This window comes from Ischnura elegans, chromosome 4 (assembly GCF_921293095.1).
Source record: "Ischnura elegans chromosome 4, ioIscEleg1.1, whole genome shotgun sequence".
Lineage (NCBI taxonomy): Eukaryota > Metazoa > Arthropoda > Insecta > Odonata > Coenagrionidae > Ischnura > Ischnura elegans.
Window position 1 is genome coordinate 109192055 of NC_060249.1, and position 21608 is coordinate 109213662.

At 40.4% G+C, this 21608-nt stretch overlaps 1 protein-coding gene across 1 annotated transcript in view; it reads right to left on the minus strand.

Moving 5' to 3' along the window:
• The window catches only part of LOC124157882 (protein Wnt-5b-like), a 264083-nt gene that overhangs the window by 15738 nt on the left and 226737 nt on the right, over positions 1-21608 (minus strand). The window contains exon 2 of the mRNA XM_046532948.1: positions 13987-14384. Coding sequence (XP_046388904.1) covers positions 13987-14384 — 398 coding nt within the window. The remainder of the gene's footprint in view (positions 1-13986; positions 14385-21608) is intronic.

Consider the following 21608-nt stretch of genomic DNA (forward strand, 5'->3'; position numbering starts at 1 on the left):
GAAAGAAATTATCAGCAGAACAGCCCAGGCGAAGAGAGCATTCCACCAAAAGAGAGACCTGCTTACAGCGGGAAACTTAAATATGGATGTAAAGAAACAATTTATAAGAACCTTCATCTGGAGTATGCTCCTATACGGAAGTGAGGCATGGACAATGACCGCAGCGGAGAAAGCAAGGATAGAGGCCTTTGAAATGTGGTGCTACAGAAGAATGATGAAAATCAAATGGATCGACCGAGTTAGTAACGAGGAAGTCCTAAGAAGGGTAGGAGAGAAGAGAAGCCTCATGAAAACCTTAATAAGAAGACGGAACAACCTTATAGGCCACATCTTAAGACATGATGGCCTGATGAAGACAATCGTCGAAGGACAGGTGGAAGGCAAGAATGGAAAAGGAAGACCTCGAACAAAATATATGGAACAAGTAAAGAGAGATGCGAAAGAGAAGAAATACGTAGGAGTGAAAAGATTAGCTGATAGGAGAACTGAGTGGAGAGCTGCGTCAAACCAATCCTAGGATTGTTGACCAGTGATGATCATGATGATGATGAGGAACATCAAATCTGGTTTCGCAGGTTTCTAAGGCTAAAATATGTATATCCTATTAAGTGAATAAAGACTAACGCTTTCCGTAAAAATAGTCTATATGACTATACATATCAATTGTAAATTACGCCGCGTCACAGAATTCCATACCATCGGGGAGCTGCCGCGGACTGCGCGCGCGGCAATAACATCGGTTTTTATTTTGCTTGATGCTAACGGTCGTAATTGATTTTTTTGGATGGACACTCTAAAATGCTTGATGCAATGCAAGGTAAATATATAGAGGTAACTGGATGATCCTTTTTTTATAATCGTACATGAACACAAAATTTTGGCAGAAAACAGGGTCCACCATTCTGTATCGTATCGACGATGAATATCGCAAGAAAGTGAAGAAGTTAGGTTGTATAAAATGTGGTATTAATATATTATAGCTTCTATACAATTAATCTGCTTTTAAAGATTAAAGGTCCAACATCTGTCGAGCACGATATTCCCCGTGGCCAACAGGGAGCTGCGAACTGTGCCGCACGTTTGAAAAATCGATCTTAAAATCGGCGTCGCAGGTGGTCGCAATTTTCTTTTGGCATCCCACTCTAAAGGTTTTGTTATATATGTGGTATAAATGTCTCGAAGTAACTCGGTGATCTTTTTTTATAATCCTACACGAACACAAAATTTCGACGAAAAACATGGTCCGCCATTTTGTATCGTATCGGCCACAAATAATGGAACTGAGCCATGGAAGTTGCCAAGAATTAACAATAATAAACCGCATAATAATATTGTAAATTTTTGTTTCTTTTGAATTACAATAGAAGGTGTGGCATTAGTTTTAACATGCTGAATTAAAAAAAAAAAAATTCAATGAGGGCAATTTTTGCAAAATTTGTTCAACATTGAGGTCAAGTAATTTGTTTAAAAAATTTACTTACTTACTCTTACTCCCAGGGCCATACATATCTAAGTAGATATTTGGCCGCACCAACAATCCTCTTCCATCTATCTCTATTTCCTGCGTCCTCCTCGGTCGCTCCTAATCGCTCCAGGTCTACCTTCACTTGGTCCCACCACCTTCGCCTTGGTCTTCCTCTTGGCCTTCTTCCTTCAGGATTCCTCATTATAGCTTGTTTTAAATGATTAGTGTCCTCTCTTCTCAAAATGTGCCCAGCCCATCTAATTCTTCTACATTTAAACTCGCACACTACATCTGGATCCTTGTATAGCTCTCTTAATTCTCTATTGTGTTTTCTCCTCCACTCTCCTCCTTCAGAAATTGGTCTATATATTTTCCTAAGGATCTTATTTTCAAAAACAATTAATTTTCTTTCTTCCTTTTTATCCAGTTTCCAAGTTTCACTTCCATATAACAGTACGGGTCTTATGATTGTTTTATATATTCTGATTTTAGTAGTGTGTGATAGTAATTTTGAGGACATGAGTTTGTTACAGGCGTAGAAGCATCTGTTAGCCAGATTTAGCCTGTTTTGTATTTCTATTGCTTCTTTGTTTTCTCTTGAAATAAAAACGCCTAAATATTTAAGGAGTCCACTTTTTCAAATTTGTGGTTGTCTATGTAGAGAGGATTTTGATTTCTGTTCATTTCATTTCTTGTAAAGTGTATATATTTAGTTTTTCCATCATTTACTTTTAGTCCTAGATTAGCTGTTTCTTCCATGAAAAGTTTTGTAAGCCCGCGTATGTCGTCTAAATTTTCTGCTAAAATTACCACATCGTCTGCAAAAGCAAGTATATTTATTCTGGAGCCAATTGTTACGCCTTCGTCCATTTTTGCTACTTTTTGAAGAGCTTCTTCTATTGCTAAGTTGAATAGGATTGGGGATAGTCCATCACCCTGTCTTACGCCTGCCTTTATCCTGAAAGGTTCCGACACCCGTGCATTTATTTGTACTGAGCATGTGGAGTCTGTCATACTTGTTTTAGCGAGGTTTATTAGCTTTTTTGGAATTCCGAACTTGTCCAAATTTTCCCACAGTCTCTCTCTATTAATACTGTCATATGCTTTTTGGAAATCGATAAATATTGCAAAAAAACCTTTATTAAACTCCCAGTACTTCGATATAATTTCTTTGAGAATAAATATTTGATTTGTTGTGGACCTGCCTTTTACAAACCCTGCCTGGTGATCTAGAATTATTTCACATGTATATTCTTCAATACGATTTAATATTATCTTAGATAGGACTTTATAAGGAATGCTAAGGAGTGAGATTCCTCTAAAATTACTGCACTCTACTTTCTCTCCTTTCTTGTGTATGGGGACAACTATTGCTTCCCTCCAGTCTTTTGGCATTTCTTCTCTTTCCCATATTATTTTCATTAATTCACATAGCTTATCTATGACTATATCTCCTCCCGTCTTCAATAGCTCTGCAGATATTTCATCCTTACCAGGAGCTCTATGGTTTTTTAGGGCTTTAACTGCTGCTTTGACTTCTTCTCTAGTTGGTATTTCTACTTTGGGTTGTACATGATAGTAGATATCTTCGTTATCGTAGTCAGGTGTGATGTCCACTCCTTCTTCATTTAATAGTTCATAGAAATATTCTCTCCATCTTTCTACAACTTTCTGCGTCTCCGTTACCATAATTCCCTCTTTGTTCTTCACACCGTATGACTTCGGGGTGAATCCTTTTTTAAAGAATCTTACTTTTTTATAAAACTCTCTTGCATTATTTGCTGTCCGCTCTTGTTCTGCTTTTTCAATCAAACTGTTTATGTATATTCGTTTTTTCTTTCTTAATATCTTGTTTGTTTCTCGATTTATCTCATTGTATCGTATTTTATCCTCTAAGGAATTGCTGTTCATCCAGGTTCTCTTCTTCTCCCTCCGTTCTGTTATCTTCAGCTCACATTCTTCATCAAACCAGGGTTTTTTGTTGTTTTTTTTATTTTTCCCACACACTTCTCTTGCTGTTTCCAGAATATTTTCCTTAAAGTCGTTCCATTTTTTATCCACATCTTCTTCTTCTTCCATTGGCAGTTCTTGTAGAGCTTGAAACCTATTTTCCACTTTCATCTCGAATTCCTTTGCTACCCGTATATCTTTTAGTTTTCCTGTATCTATATTTGCATTACACTTTTCTTCATTCCTTTTCTGAATCGCTATTCTTTGGGCTATTTTGACTAGAACTAGTACGTGGTCCGTCCCGAATTCTGCTCCCCTAACACTTCTTATATCTGTTATGCTACTTTTGTGGCGTTGATCAACTAGGACATGATCAATCTGGTTTCTTGTAGCCCCGTTTGGAGATGTCCATGTGTATTTATGTATATCTTTTCTTGGGAACATTGTGCTGGACATTTTGAAGCTGTTTGCTAGGGCGAAGCTTGCGAGATGAGTCCCGTTGTCATTTGAGTCCTGGTGAAGACTCTCCTTCCCTATGGCTGGTTGAAAAATGTCTTCTCTACCCACTTTAGCATTAGCATCTCCTAAAACAATTTTCATATCATAACTTGGTAAGTTATCCACTTGTTCTTCTAGAAGTTCATAAAAACTATCTTTTTCTTCATCTTCTGCGTCATCTGTGGGAGCATAAAAGCTGACTAGAGATATGTTTTTAAACTTTCCCCTTAGCCTAATACTGCACATTCTATCGTCTTTGGCTTCAAAATGTATCACAGATTCAGCAATTCTCTTATTTACAGCAAAACCTACCCCCCCATAGTATCTATTATCTTTCCGGCCACTATAATAGATAATATATTTTTTTGTGCTAATCGTTCCTGCTAAAGGCCACCTTGTTTCTTGTAGGGCTACAACATCCATGTTGTATCTTTCTAACTCCTGTCCTAGAATGTCACTAGCTCCTGGAGTTGCCAAGCTTCTTATGTTCCATGTACCAAATCGTAATATTTTTGGGCATTTCCGAGTCGTTATCCTTTTATTCCGTCCAGTTTCCGAGGCTTTATGTTGGTGATACGTAACATTTGTGTTTTACAGGGCGGGTTGTTGGCCCAGCGCCCAACCCCCAACCTGGAGGACCAGGGGTTTGCTTTCGGAGTCACCTCCTCCTAGGTTAGCGGCTTTCACCACAGCTCTGAGATCCTAACCTGACCTCGGTTTTATATCAGAGTTTCCTTCTCCTAGCCTTTGAGTACCCAAACCCTATCGTACAAGACAAAGTTTAAAAAATTTACCCATGAAAAACGGTTTGCGTCAAAAATATACTACTGTATTGTCAACAACTGTGCAAAGTTTCAATTTCCGCACTCAAAAAAATCGATTTTGAGGTTTTGTCCAGCTTTTTTCGATTTCAGCCCACTGTGCGGCAGTCCTTTCCCTTTTTCCTTCCCCCACCCCCTTTCTGAGGTGACTGAGCTTATAGGACTTAAGTAATTGTTCCCAATACTCATATTTGTATCAACTCTGGGTACTCAATCGATGCCATATACTACGCGGCAGGCCAGCAATATTACATATTACCGCCATGCGCGGCTTTGGGGAAAGTAAAAGGCTCTCGACCGTTTTTGGCTTCATGTAAGTCCCTTCTCGATCTCGTCGTCATCTTGAATGGACCGCGAGGACCAAACATCTAATACCATTACTCTCGGCACAATGGTCAGGGGAATTGAGGAACCTGAATATCGTAGTAGCCTAAGCAGTGGCCTGGAAGGGCTAAAGTCCGTAGTTCTATTCTCCGTCCAGGGGATTTTTTTTACTATGGCAATGTAATTCAAGTGAGTATCAACGCCGTTCATGCGGCAAGCCTGAAACATTAAACACCACCCTACCGATGTACAGTCTTCCACCCATGAGCGACTGCGCCAAATCCTCAAGAGAAGCCTCTCAGGAGAGCCAACGTATAGGCTTTAGGTTACGAACACGGGAAAGATTAAACCATCATATAGGATTCTACCATCACTCTCAATCTCTAGTTCAGATATCCAAAAATGGCACCGAACAGGGGTGAGAGCAGAAACAGACTGAAAAATCCACATGTGTACCACCACTACGCGACGTAAATGCGTCTAAAATAGCAAAGTAAAAATGGCTAGCTGGATGTAACCGAACACATTTCATGGGGCGATTTTTATAGAGAAAGTAGATTTCATGAAAGCAATGTCTTTTCCATCTTTTTCCTCCCGTAGCAAATAGAAATAATGTATCCGGTTTCCCATTTCCAGTCTCAATTAGTTACTCATCCCTTTGGCGTAAAAATTCCCCTGACGGCTTTCACCTCTTTCAATTAATCCCCTTAATTTCTAGTGTGCATTTTATAATCTTCATACTTTACCATTTTCCATATTTCCTAATCCATACCTTCATGCGAAAGGCCATGTATCTCCAACGAGAGTAAGGGGTTTCATTCAATATGCCGTTGCATAAAATTATAGAAAGGAGAGTAGTGGAATGGAATTTCCTCACACAGGAGTGGTGATATGGATGAGCAAAGGGGATTGCGTTGGTGTGGGGATGGTTGATCTCTCTAGCAGTGCTGGCTTCCCATCCCGTGGGCTCGGGTTCAAATCCCTGCGATGGTGAATAATATTTAGAGACCCTGCTTGAATTATGTCTGGAGGATATTTCAAACGCAACACGCAGTCCGTTGGATGGGACGCTAAGCCGTGGTCCCCGTGGCGCCTTTCGTTAAGAGCAGTCTCACACCGACGCCAGGTTTCTCTCCACCCTTCCTTACCTACCCTTCCTTGATGGTGCAAATGACTTTAGCTGTCGGTCCCCTCCTCCAAATACCATATCATACCATGAATGGTCAAAGTTGAAAATATGTAATTAAGAGAATAACGATGGGACGCACTTTTATCTACTATATCAAGGTTACACGATATATTAACACGTGCGAGTTAAATTAAACATTTTGAACGCCTGAATGAACACCACAATGCACCGTATAAACACCAAACTCTTGCAAATGCATGAACAGAAAATTGCAGGGGTGCTGCTAAGAATTAAGGCTAGGGGGGGTTTAGGCGAAACTAAGTCTGGGGAGTTTGGGGGGTACGTAATACCCGCCAGGATAAGTGGGAGGTGCGGGGGCCTCCCCAAGAAAAATTTTAAGATAAATGGTTCATAATGGTGTGTCCACTTTTATGAAGGATATGTTATTAATTCTTACATTATAATATAAGTATTTATAATCCTATTAAGTAAAATGGATTTAGCTTACAAATTTCTCTGAGGTCTTGGGGCCTCTTGGGGTTTATTCCCCAAAACCCTCCCCTCGCTGAGCCACTGGAAAGTGGAACCTGTTCTAATTTGGTTCATGCATTCGTACATGTTCCGTTCCGGTCCACAAAAACCATTCAAGGAAACAGACATTAACTCATACGGGTTAATGCATCATTTAACTAGGCCTTAAAAAAGTGAAAGGGTAAACTTTTTTCAGGTGATTCGGAGCTAATAGTTCGTGGCGCTCCCCTTACGTGGGATTTTCCGTTCAGGAGCGAGACTGATGCGCGGAGAGGTACGGAGCGACGGATCGCTGGGATACGAAAAAGGAGCGCGGAGTCACCGCTGCGCTCTGCACAAACCGCCGTCCGTCGGAGGAAGCTCGCCCCGCGGGAGGGCAGGGCGCGGAGGCGGCCGTAATGGATAAACGACGTCTCCCGAAGGAATGCCCGCGCACACGTTTTATGTGGACTGGAAGACATCGGGCTGCTGCGAATGCCCTTCGTGGACGGGGCCACCTCCCTTGGTGGTCCTTCGGAGTAGAGACCCCGCCTCGGCATTACAAAGTAAACGGCGCAATTCGTCAAAAACTGCTGTGAGCGAACAGAGAGCATTTAGCAAGGATTATGTTGGAAGCCGCTAGAGATTTGGAGGCTGCGTTCTAGGCTTAGATTGCGTGAGTAATTAAGAGTAAATGTCTTTCAGAGCGACACGGAGAACACCATCATTTAGTATTTCCAGGCCCAACAGAAAAGGTAAAATTAAATAGATGGCAATATGATTTTATGCTTTCCCGGCGAATAATGTGGGTAAAATTTTCTCGAGATTCCCACCGAGTTAATGTTTTGATAACGGCCTAAAAAGATGGTGTTTTTATACAATGATTATATAATTTTCTTGTATATAGTTCAAAACGAAATTATATGAAAAGTGACTGCTGCATATCATAGACAAATATGAATGTTTAAGAATGCTTCATATAATCTTTTAACTAAAAAAAGTCCTTTAACTAATGTATCTTTCAGCCTTGATTTATTATTTATTTCAAACAATCGGTTAATACCTAATTTATCCAGCACCAATGATAGCATCTATTTGATTGTTGTAGTAATACACTCATTCTATATTTTTATGTATTTCATCGGTAATGGTCGAGTCGGTGACACCAAAACGGAGATACTGTCCAGAGGGGCACCAATATATCAGTAAAATCATTGTTTAAATGATATTTATAGATATCTAATCTGGAATAAATCATCATTTTTAATATTACATTGTCGAATAGATATTTCATATAGGAATTAGTTTTTCCCCCAAATAATAAAATAATTCATTAAATGATCAAATGGTCGAACTCCGGCCGCAAAATCTCTCACGACGAGCAACCTACATTTTTTCTTTAGCACTGACTAACAGGTGAACGAACACTGTCCCAACACTTCCCGATGCATACATATTGAGGTGGCTTGCGGGTAATCACATAGAATCTACGTTTCATATATAGAAATCGATCTCTCGTTCGGTTCGATGATTTTATCCGATACATAGAAATCATAAAGCTTTAAAAATATAAAATTTTCTTACGAATGTACGTATTACCTTCCGCTATCATGAAAACAAGTGAAGGCATTGTCCTCCGTATTATAAAGTCTATCCGGCACAAAAAAACCTCATGAGGTGTTATGTGTGTGACCAGTATTCTCCCACAAAACTGTTGGAATAATATGGTATTAATATGGAAAGTCTTGATAATTATGTCTAAAATTTTATATGAAATAACCACTCACTGCTTCAGACTTGATAAGAAGACTGTTATTTCACAGCTTCAAATATTGATTGGGTGCAAACAATCATCTCTCACGGCAACCTGTTTGGGTATTTGTGTCTATAAATGTGAGCTTACCACTCATTTTGGGTACAAAAACAGATGGCGAAATAAAAGAAAAAGGCTATTTCACATATTTTATCATATCATAAAAATAGCAAACAGTTTAAATAAACCGATAAGGCTGGATTTGATTTTATATTTTGAAATGTATTTTCAACTGATTTTTTTTCTGAACAGCCTTGATAGGAAGAACTAATAAATTTAATTTATTAAATGCACTGAGATTTTTGACATAAAAAGATATTTAAAGTAAATTTTTATTTTTCATTTATATGTGAAAGCCTCGCGGAACGGCTTTAAAATTTGATCGATCGAAACAACGATATTTTTTATCGATTAGTAATATCTGGGATTACAAACAGAAAAAAAATGCCCTCTCGATATTTAGAAGCCAATGTGGCATCCTTTCTTCAGCGCGAGGTAACGCGAGAGGCAGGTAAGGGAAAGAAAAAAACTGCCCGAGAAGTCTCTCTGTCAGTCACCTTCACATATTTGCCTCGCTTCTGTTTTCCCTTCCTCTCTTTCAATGCTCCCAATGGATAGGACGCGTCCTTATCGACTTCCACACGACGGATGGTGGCGCGTTCGAGGAAATGGGATTGCTCGTGTGCGTCCGTGGTGGTCGATCCAGGAGTCGGCGAAGATGAAACAAAATCCTTTCGGTTTTATAGGTCGGGCAGGTTTCTTTGGCATCCTGTACCTCCTAAGTGCTTTCCATTCCTGCCTCCACAATCTCCAACTACTTCAGTGAGAGCCTTCTATTCCCTCGAAACAATGGGGCACCGTTGACGAAAAAATTATGGGGATAGCTGAATGAGAAGGGAGTTCATTCAGTCCTCAACCTGGTGGTGAAACAATCACTATATAAAGTAGCCAAAAACTGGCTGAGGCATATAAGAGTAAAAAGAAACAGACAAGTATTGAGTCCCTGGATGGAGTGATAGTTCCACGCTTCAATTACAATTAATCGCTCAAATCAAACACTTACACTGAGAAAAAATATAAACCCATTTTCAGCGCTTTTCACAAAGATGAATGAAATAGAAAGTACAAATAGGTTCAGGAATTGTTCCATTATTTTTGCAAAGATAGTCGTGAGGATTAATATTTAACTATGGGCTAAAAATCTACTCATTTAAGTGACTAATAACATGACTACATTGAAACACGAGAAACTTAAAAACACATATTTTACCACAGTTATTGAGGTAAAAAAACCCACAAACTGATGAAGCGCCAATGATTAAAATACTTAACTAAAAGTGACATGACTAACTCGACTAACGGCGATATCTATTACCATAATTAGCGAAAAGCAAAGTTCGAGAAAACTTAGCAAATAAAATCAGCTTCTTTGATACAGTAGCTTACGTAGCGAATAATTCAGGAAAATTACATACTGTATAACGGTAAATGTTATCATGCATCATTAAAACAATCAACTCAAACGCGATTCCCCATTCAAGCATCAGTTTCAATTAGGGAGGCCAGTTTCTTGTTTTTATACCTCTGGATTAATTCCAAACCGGTTTCTCCGTCCTTGAGTCTCTTTCGACCCTCTTAAAAATCCAATGTATACGTTTTAAAGAGATTCAAAATATGACCGCGATGGTAAAATGAAATGTAAGAAGATGAAACGGATTTGCATATAATTATCGTAAAGACGCCCACCTGAGACATAATTCACCGTAATTCATCTCGCAGAACATAAGGGCAAGGGTGTAAATGACCTGAAGATGAATATAATGTGATTGTAAAGGAGGTACTTGGCGGAATAATTACCAAGGCAAACCATATGCCACAAAGACTGGAATAAAAGCGGAAGAAAAAGCATGCAGACCATATATGTAGAGGCGAAACTAATGTATGCACCTGTCCCTAGAAAGAGTATGAGAAAATGACAATAATACATCGGTCAAAACCCTCATTGTATCGTATTTCAAAACAAGTAGCAGTCGGAGTAATGTTAGAGGAATTATGAATACAGTTCCAAATTAGTTTGCAAGAAATCCTCTTCAAGCATATTTCAAAATACATAAATCACCTACACAAATGAAATTCATAGATTTAGGTCTTAAGACTCAAACAACTCGGCGTTTATTGCTGCTCCTATATTCATAAACATATTATAACACAAGTGATACTCGGAGCGAAGAAAACCATGAACACAGCGAAGTATGATTGCATCCAATGCAATGGAGCAAAATACATAGATTACCTGCACAAGATGAGGGTAGGTATACATGAAGTTAGACGTGCGCGCACATCGAGGCGTTAAGATTTCTTCTCCTCGGGGTCACGCTGATTGATTGATGTCGAGTTCGTTCACCGGGTTGCTGCGGAGTTGACCTCTTGACGCAAAGGTTATCGGCGAAATAAGCAGTTTACTCAATGACTAAGCAGCTGCTGACAATGAGCGGCGGCTCTGCAGTGGAGTAGAGACTTTATTCTCGAGTAAAATAGACCAACCTAATGACGGGGGATCTTGTGAATGTGCCGTGACTCGGCAAATGAACAGCACCGGCCTAGCTGAAGAGGGCAGCAGATTGTCTTCATTCGAGAGACAGCAGGGGTCGAGAAAATTGAAGCAGGCAGAGTAACACTCGTGAAGTTGTTCTAGTCGTTTCAATTCCAGCCAATTAGTTCTACGGAGTGGTAACGCATCTTTTTTTTATTTCATTTTTTTAAAGTCAGCCTAAATCAGCTCTCACAATATTAGATCCTAAAACTTGCACGCTAAGCATATATTCTACAACAAGTAGCAGTCGGAGAAATGGTAGACGTATCTATCAAAATCGATCTTCGAGAAAGATCCCGCACACAAAAACTTAGTACCAACTATGGAACATGGATTGAGATAAAATTGCTGTTAAAAAAGGCAATTTACTTAAAATATAAATATTGAACAAAAAATCCTAAATCCTAAGGTTTGCAAACTGGAATGCAATTATATGACCCCAGTCAAGTATCATAATCCTATTTTGAGATCAGAAAAAAAGAAAGGAAAGGGGATGCATGCATTCTGGATGAAATGACCAATATAAATCGATGGTGCTGGTAAAAAAATGACCATCCATCCATAGCGGGTGTATGAATATTGTGTAAATAGGTGATATAAAATTCTTGAATAAATGATACTGACATTTAAATGGCAATATTACTAGTGAATCAAAAGCATCGTAATTTTAGACAAGGTAGCAGCACAGGTACACTCAGAAATAAGGGAGGTATTAACAACTAGGAAATTCAGTCCCTTGAAAATGCATAATTTCGACGTCACTATCCTTCATTATTTCTATTTTCGCTCAGAATAAGTCGAGATTTGCGCGGGCATAGTTTTAATACTTTTCATACAGGGATGGAAAATGAAACGAAACGAAAATGTTTCATTTCCACCCGGAGCGAAACAAAAATACGAGGCCTAGGTTTAGTTTCGTTCCCGCACGAAATTAAAATCACCAAGGAGTTAGTTTCGACCAGGGACGAAACTAAATTAATCGAAACTCAGCTGTCCATAGTTTTTTCGATTCCAGAAGTTGAGTCGAGTGGGATAAGAAGGAATATTTTCGATCCTCCTTTTGACCCATTACTTTTGAAATGCGTGTAGAGAAGTCAAAATATCGAACTTAAAAATCGAATTACCAGTTTGCGTTCACCGTTCTCCTGTTGGCGGTATAATTTTGAGTCCCCCATTCATCTAATGGCGGTAGGCCGAACCTTTACTTTATTCAACCATACTTCGTACTCAGCGTGAGGGTTGAAACTAAACTGTTCGATTCGAAGGTGAAGCATGTGGTGCGAAACATATCTGCGTATCGTGTCGTCCCAGAGTTTAAGTTTAGTTTCCACCCGAAGTAGTTTTGACTCCGATTTCGTTTCGACCCTGAGTTTAGGTCCCCGGGTTCAAATCCATTTCGTTTCCACATTTCGCTCCCGGGAACGAAACTATTGAAACTTTACTGGTTTTGAATTTCGTACAGTTTCTATTGCCATCCCGGCTTTTCAATAACTTTTGTTGCGGAAAATATTGATGAGCTGTGCGGATATTCTAAAAAGAGTTAGAAAGCCTCATAAATATCTTGGGTGGAAGATGGGATAATTTAATCGGCCACATAATGAGCCACGAGGTTACTATGAATATTATCGTTGCATGACAGGTGGAAGGGGACAACGGCAGGGGTAGGGCACGCACAATACGGCGGATCGGAAAAATTAATTTTTGTCAAATTCATCTGGCCCAATGAAAAAAGTTGTGTCACCGATCAAAAATAAGGCCTGAAAAATTTGAGACCTCTAGGTGAACTCCTGACCCTCGCTCAAATGCAATTTAGGGGGAGAGGGTCAAAATTCGAAATATATATCATATTTTATGGTCATTCCATATAGATTTTGCCGGGTTACTATTCTCTCAGTGTGCTGCTGGGAGGGCGTTCATCTTTGATAATATAAATCGGAAGATGGTAGAAGATAACAAAGGATGCGTAGTGAGACGACTTGTCCCTTATATGGCACCTCGTTGGCGTTAAACAAATCGATGTTACCAACTTTTAGAGAAGTGATGAAATATTTTTAGATCCGAGAACGCAGGAAAGGAGCCTACGGTCTATGAAGAGGCCCTAAAGTTTAACAAAGATTAGCTGGTAGGAGAATTGAGTAGAGAGCTGCGTCAAACCAATCTCAGAATTGATGACTGGTAATGATAATGACCTTTTGTTTAACATTCATTCTCAAATAACATCAGGGGCTCATAAATGCGTGTGAGGTGAAAAAAGTAAGTAGTGTAAATAATCCGAGCGTTAAAATGTCGGACCCTCTATAGTACGTATTGAAATCGGGAGAAAGATACGAACTTTGCTCCATAAAAATACTACGAAATACATTAATATTTTTCAATTGTTCACAAGAATTACTCAACTAAAGTGCTAAAATGAACAACAGTTTTTACGGTTTCAGCCAAATTTCGTAATTTTGAGGTAACAAACGCTACTGTTTGCTTTATTCTAAGAACAAGACTCTTAGATCATCCGAACTGGATCCTGTAACAATTGATACTAACGTTTGAGTATAATAAGGATTTAAAATCATATTGAAATTAAGGATAAAAATTCATATTCATTAAAAAAAATACCCGATGAAGGTATAAAAATATATCAAAACGTTGGCCAATAACTTTGCATTATATTCTTAAAGACCAGAACTTCAAGGTACTAGTCAACGTTAAAATTTGAGGACAGGACGAAGTAAGCAAAAAAAACGTAATAAAGACTTGGAGAGAAGGGTGGCGTGTCCCTTCTTCCTCTCACAAACCCCATTTCTCTCCTTCCCCGTGCGGCTTTGCTCGATCTCCCAATGGAGCAATTTACGACCCGACCCATAATTGGGGCGGAGCCGAGTTCCTCACCTATCTGCAGCACGGGGCCGAAGACGGACTTGTCGCTTCCCCTGCGGCCCGTCATGGTCGAGCAGTTCCATCGGCGGTGGCGGAACTGCCACTGGCACTCCGCGATGGCGGCTCGAGCGCCGGCGCTCACGGCCGCCATGTGGTCGCCGAAGAGTGCGCAGAGGCGGGATTGTCCGGGGGAGAGGCCGGGGATCTGGGCGCAGGGCGGTGAGGACGCGAACGCGCCCGGGGCAACGGTGACGGCGGTGATGACCGCAGGGTCGGCCGCCGACCCACCCGCGGCGCCCTCCGGTGTCTGACCTTCCGCTGGCTGGGCCCCGCCTTGCGGGCCCGTGGGCACGGACACTCCGCCCAGCAAGAGGGCCTTCCACGAGTCCGAGCCGGGGATGCCCATGCTCCTGTCGGAGGAAAAGAAAAGAAAGGGTGGGGTCAGTTGAAATCATTTACATTTCAGCAGCTGTCACATTTGAAAAGGAAAAAAAAAAACGTTAGAGCTAATTCATTAATTCTTTGATTTGGCATTCTACCAATTGATCGTCAGGTTTTTATTGCCGATCTCTCGATCGATTCAATCAATCATTCCACTATCGGGAATGTTTGATGGGTCGTGACATCATCTTCCTGGCCAATGGATTCCTCTTGGATTCCTACCTTCACTCGGGTCTATTGAAATTCTCATTCTCCCACTAAGGCTTTCATCAAAGACTTCTCCCGCCAGCATTTTATTCTCTGATATTTTGTTCTCCAGTCAATTTTATAAGCTTCTCAATTTCTCCACCACTTACAATACTAACTTTTTCATTAATTTTTCAATTAACTTTCATAAAATGTTTACGAATCAGACGGATTAATATGAAAATTTCCTCATATGATAAATTTAAACCACTAGTCACGACACAATGTCATTTTCAAGTCACATCATATACCTGTCTGCGGAAAAGTTCATTATTTATTCACCTGATACGTAATTGTGAAGCAGTTACATCACATCGACCAAGATATATTTCTATAGGCTTTAGAGACTTGCTAAATCTCTCCAAGAATAGGTCACAGAAGTGAATGGATATGCCATTCCAAAATGTGGTCTTTTTTGAAACACCAAGCGTGTTGAAAAGTTTACCATGCCTTTAAGCCCGTGTGACACTTCCCAATTTATTGGCCAATCCATTGGATATTGTGTTGTGGTCCAACTGACACACAGCAATTTCTTTCCCAATTTGGAATATAGAACGGGTTCTATTTTTTTCGCGGCCAATCTCCAATCAGAAGTCAGTTTTGTTGAATCCTAGTGGCCAAAACAAGAAGCTCTTTGCAAAACATCTGGTTTGGCTGTAAAACATTGGTTTTGCTCCGAGAATTCGCTTGAAATATCTAAAATGTGGAAGAAAGAAGTTGTTTCACTATTGATTGAAGCGTACAAATCACACCAATGCTTATACAACATGAAATCATCGAAATACAATGACTTTCTCTAGCGGGACTTCAGGACAATATTATGGCCAATATTGATGTAAATATTGATAGGTGTCATACGGCGCGTAACGCCCAATATTTTAAACAATATTGCGCGCCGATGTAAATTGAATAAATTTTAAAGCGTCCTACGGGCTCTAGGGGCGTATTAGGCCAATCACATAAGACATTAATACAAGAACTTCTCGAAGTTTTTTTTTACAAGTAAAGCTTTGATATTAATTTAATATGATCGTTTTCAAATGACTGCATTGATGGATTTTTGGGCAAGATGACGTTCAAAAATGCAAGAAATTCCTTGCTACATATTAAGAGCTGAGAGAATACTCAGAGACCTACCAGTATGAAGTTTTGTAACTTTTAGCCCGTTTACGAAGTAAGCCACGACTGGGGAGAACTAACTCATAAAATAACCGGACCCGCGATTTAAAGAAAAACGGAACTGAGGAAGGCAACAGAATGCGAGCCCCACTTACCTATTAAAATATGTATCTTTAAATCACAGTGGTAGGTTTTATTAATACATAAAATATGTATTTCATGCCTAGGAACGATTATTTATTAAACAACACAGCTGAACCAGAAATCCACGAAAATTTATGGGACTAAAAATTTCAAGAGCGTTTCCCAATTTTCCCAATCTTTGGATTAGTTGTCCACGTGAGAGCTGTGAGGTGGGTGATTCCGAGAGCCTTAAAAAAAAGATCCGAACATCGTGGGATAGTTTCCCATCCGTCGCTTCGAATTCGTGGCTCGCATCCCACCCGTTCACGCCTCTGTCCTGTCCCTCGTTACTCCCGAATGAATCCGTGAGACCCCCGCGTACCGTAATGGGCGTGGGTCGCGTAAAAGGAAGGAGCGATGTTCCGGTCGAGGTCCACTGATGTAATGGCTTGCTAAGGCGCGGGGGGAGGGGTCGGGGGAGCAGATGCAGGGGAAAGAAGCAACACGCCCAGGGGGTGGCGGGCGCACACACGTAGAAAAGAGCTGAAAAGTGAGAGAAAAGAGCGTGGGCAGGGTGGAGGCCGTTTGAGAAATAGTGGATCGCTATAAGAGGAGAGAGAGAGGTCTTCTCCGGGGAGGAGTACGAGCATCCATCTTCACGCTTCTTTGGCCCCCGTCTCTCCCCCCGGCCCTTAAAAACGGTCCCCACCATCAATTCTTCCTGCGAAGAGGGAAACCGTGTACGGATCGCGGCTTTAAGGGCGTTGGGTGGGAGTCGGGCCGGGCATCTTCTACTCTACCTCGAGATATGCGGGGAAAGGGTGAGGTGGCACGGACTGTGTAGCGGACCAAGGTCTGTGGATAACTCTGCATTCAATTGTTTTTTTAATAAATGACTACCCTTACTTAAAAAATGTCAAGCCTGCGAGGGCAATGGCACCACATGGTTCAGAAACATGACCTTAGGATAAGGTGATCAGAAAAGAATAGTAGTATTCCCAGATATGTTGGAAATAGACGGGTACATGCGAGGAGATGCGAGGAGGTGTACTAAGAGAACTGTGGAGCACTATTCGGGTAAATAAGGACCTCCTGGATAGGCCATGCCGTGACACATAGTAATTACGCTAGGAGCTAGGATCATTGAGAGAAAAACGAAGGAAATGTTCTCTGAGGAAGACCAAGAGGAAAGCACTTATGGCAGGTAAAGGACGCATGGAAGAAGAAATGAGAAAACTGAAACAAATATTTTAAGAAAAGGAGAAATAAAGGGCTAAATTATACCAATCCTAAGATTTCAATACCATTAATGAATGAGTTTAAAAAATTAATCAACTCAGTATCGAAGAAAATCACTCTCCATACCCAACTTCACCATCATTGTGGCATCAGCTACAACCACGGAGTGGAATGAATTTCTTTAACTCTAAGCAACTAATTGCATTTTATATCAGTCTAAATTGCGAGCTATTATAAAATGTAATAAATGGAAGAAAACTGCCCCTTTACAAGAGGCCAAAGTCACTACAGTAAACACTATATTCAGAATAAACAAAATATTCTTAGCAAAAATCATTCTTCCATAATTTAACGGAGAATTTTTCACGTAAAATTTCAGTATTGTTAAATAAAAAATAAAACAACGAGACCAACGAGAACAAAAAGAAAGACAATATCAGCACCGGTGAAATGCTATAAATAGAAAAGGAAAGGTCCATTAGCTCTCCGGAAGGTTTCAGTGACTTTGAACTTCACGGGAAAATCCCCCTGTACTCCCCAAGTCCTTAATAGCGGACACTACACCACTGCAAGGCGCTGAGATCACGGTGGCGAGGGCGGAGGCCGCTGGGAGATTTGAACGGGCGGGCGTGATGGTCTGCCGCTCCGGCATTCCTTATTTCTTCTTCTGACCGGCGCTGCTGTGCAAACGATGTTTCTCCCTAACCCGTGGGTCGCGTCACGCTTCCATCGCCGACCACATTTTGGTGCTAAAATGTTGCCGCACGAGTACACTGGTCCACAGAATCATTCATCAAGTCTCCTCTTCTTTTTTTACCTTTTCTTTTTTTTCTCTTTACAAACGGTTTATGAGAACTTTCTCTCTGTTTCCTTTCTTTTATCTATGATAAACTGACGCCCATACCTGCTGTACATTCCCACGTGCATTCCGTGAGTATTGACTCCATAAACATACGCTGAGAGAGGACGCAGGTATACAAGAATGTTGCCTGCCAGAAAGAGTTTCCTACAAGCAAAAAGATGACCTGCCTGTCAGGAGCCTCTCCACAAATCAACGAAAATAATTACCTTCATTGAGGGTTATGGGTTTTATTGATTGATAATATATATATTATTTATGCGGTGCAGAGATGATTTCATAATGGTATAAAATGCTGCAAGGAAGTTGAGCCTGCCATAATTAAATTTAAATACAGTGTTGACATATATAATTCACTCATGGTACAACTCAAAAAGTATTATGAGCATTGGAAATAGATAGGAATAAAGCATAACTTATGGAAGCAGTTAACATGAAAATGATGAAACATCCAAAATTATGTGAAACGGCTACGTACGACAGAAACAAAAGGCATGGCAGGAACACACCTATTTCTGATTTATCAAAAAATTTATGGCCAACCACCCGTGAAAGTCAAGTTATGGCCGGAGTCAAAGAAACAGCACTAATTGGTTAGCGACGATGAGATGGAGCCAAGGGCAATATTAGAAAGTTGAAGGAGGGCTTTATTTTTTCCAAAAGTAGATCACATTAGTCTATTCGTCCAGTTAGGTTTATCGACCTCATAAAACTTTTTCACCCGACGCCCACGACAACTTCCAATCGTTAGCTCTAATGTTCACAGTGACCACTTCGCATCTGCACGTCCATGTTCACAGATGGCTCTGATGGCGGGAGGGAAGAGATTGGACAAAATTAAGCGGGGCAGGTCGACACCCAGATGGAAGGCGGACTCATTCGTCAGAGTTGGCCAAAAGGGGCCGCCTTCGCTGGCTGCTCCATGAATGGACCCGAAATTGGGACGTAATTGGACAGGACAGCAAATCTTTCAAGGCAGGGCTCGGATCAATGATGTTGCCAGTTATATGTGAACAAAAATAATCCAGTGGAATAAATATAAACCATTCAAAATCAAGCAATAAAAAGAATAAATGCCAAAAATTTAAGATCCGCTACCACAGAAATAAAATTTTAATAAACTAATTCCAATCAAGTTTGAACAGGAGAGCCATTTTTATGAAAATCGCCAGAGAATTATAAATTCTCACTAAATAAGAATATTCCCGGAGAAGGATTAGGCAATTGATATGAATTGAAACGTTTTAAAAATGCATTCTCAAAGTATTGAAAGATGAAGCTATATATAAAAAATGGAATAAACCACGGTGCTTGGATTTTATAAATTTTAAAGGGATTAATTTTTTCATTTCTCTGAATACATAGAGCCATTTGGTGGATAGTAGTACAGCTTCGAAATGAAACACATTTAATTTATGGAAAAATTGGAAAGAAAATGGAGCCAAGACAACACAAAAAACTGAGGACAACAGTTCATTTCAACTCGCAGCTCCCTTACCGGGGGCTATAAAATATAATTAGGCAAAATAAATAAAGAAAAAGGTTCTACTGTTATCATGTATGATTTTGTTACGCACGTAATTCCATTCTAATTGTATTTTGTTCGAACTACTGCCGCCTTTATCCATCCAAATCCATTCACACCTATTCTAATTGGGCAATCTCATTCATGATGGATACCTCATCAAATAATTTTCACGTATTTCGACTCACATCAATTCTAACGATCCCAAAATATCGGCGCTCACCAACGCTATTATTTCCATACTTAAAAAAATAGTTTATCATAAACTTTATAGCCCGATTTCCTTTAGCAGTTAAAATAGTTGGGCTGGATATGGAATCACTCTGTCCCGGAATCCAGAAGTTGGGAAAATCAGTGTAATATTGAAGCTGGGGAGCAGCTTTCCGGTCCACATCATTCCAATACACCTATGATTGACACCTCGGTGAGATAGGAGGGAATTCCTGCCAGTCAGGCAGTCGCAGACGGGAAAGATGTAAGAGTCGATGAAAGGAAACAATGCCGTATGTCATCGTGTCTTGAAGGAGCATATTGGAGGAATGCAGTTTGGTCGGCCTCTCCAAGAAGAGCATTGGTTCCGATGCCACATCATCCTCGTAAATAAGCCAAGCGTTGAGTTAACCGGCGGTACTTTCCAGGAACGAAAGCATAAAACGAAAGCGCAAGATGCAGGACGAGCGACACTCGAAGAATTGTCAACGCTAGCGTGAGACTAAAATACTGTAGCATTTATCATGCAATAAAAATAGAAAGCTATAGATATAAAACAATAACGTAAGTGTCAAGGAGCGGAATTACCCATAATTTTTTGCCTGGCTTTCCTATCGGCGTTTCTCGGTGAACACTCCCACCAGCACAGTGCAAACACGCAAGCCATTCTTTCATCAACATTTGGATTTCCGTCATCCGAGCCACTAACCTAGAGATAAATTATAGACCACGCGAGCAACAGGTTAGTACATGTTGACTTTTGAGACCATTGAGAAGGAAATATGGAAATAGCAAATAGATACTCGACGGCTGAGGCGACGCGATAAAATGAAATTGAGCAGATAGACAGAGCAAAATGAATTTGGAAAGAAATGAAATGAGAAATATATAGAGGGGCAGGGGGGGAACAGCTGCCCCCACCCTAGAAGCAAAAATCGCAAAAATCTTTAAGCAAAATCAGTACTGAATTGAAACGAAAAAATTCAACAAATTTTCTTTAACGTACGAAAAATGATATGTATTAGTATAAGATATGTAACTAAAATAAAACTACTTTTTCAAGGAAATAATCTCATAAACTAATGTCACAACTTGGTTTGCCCCCCTCTAAACCATGGCTTGCCCCTCCCCCTAGACCATGGCTTGCCCCCCCCCCCAGTTATGATCCTGGGTACGCCCTTGCGGATATATATGAAATTATTGTGAGACAGCTGTATGAGATCATAAACACTGCAAATTTAATTAGTCAATGAACAGCGAAATGGATCTATTATATAATTCCCCGTGGTCATGCAAAGAAAGCCGGACATTATTTAACTGGCAAAGGTATACAAGATGATACCCGAACGAAAGTTCAAATAATTTCCTATCAATATATATCAGATTGGAAAGAAGATGGAGGGGCATTACGTATGGACTACTAATTTCCCCACCATTAAGGAGAGTACATTGTATCTCGAGGAAGACGGAGCATATTCGCAAGAGGCTGCGAAGGGGGAATAATTTATTAGCCGGGTAGGGAGGAAAGCAGTCTAGTAGCTTAACTCCTTCCGCTGGGACTAGGACCTTGATGACAAGGTATGCTATGCGCCGGTGAAAATTCGACGACGTAAATGATTACAGAGTCCTTTAGCTGGCCTACTTCCCCACTCCCAATTGCTTCGTCCAAGAGGAGTCGTTACAAATGGGAGAAACAGCGGCAAGAAATCGGCAAAGACGGAGCGGGTGGCGACATAAAAGAAGTCCATTGGGCAGTGCTGCCAATGGAGCAGGTTGGATAATCGTATGCGAAGAGGCAAAAAGCAGCACGGGTGGTCCGAATGGAGGATGATCATCACGCGACCGAGGCATCGAGCGGTGTCGGAAACGGGA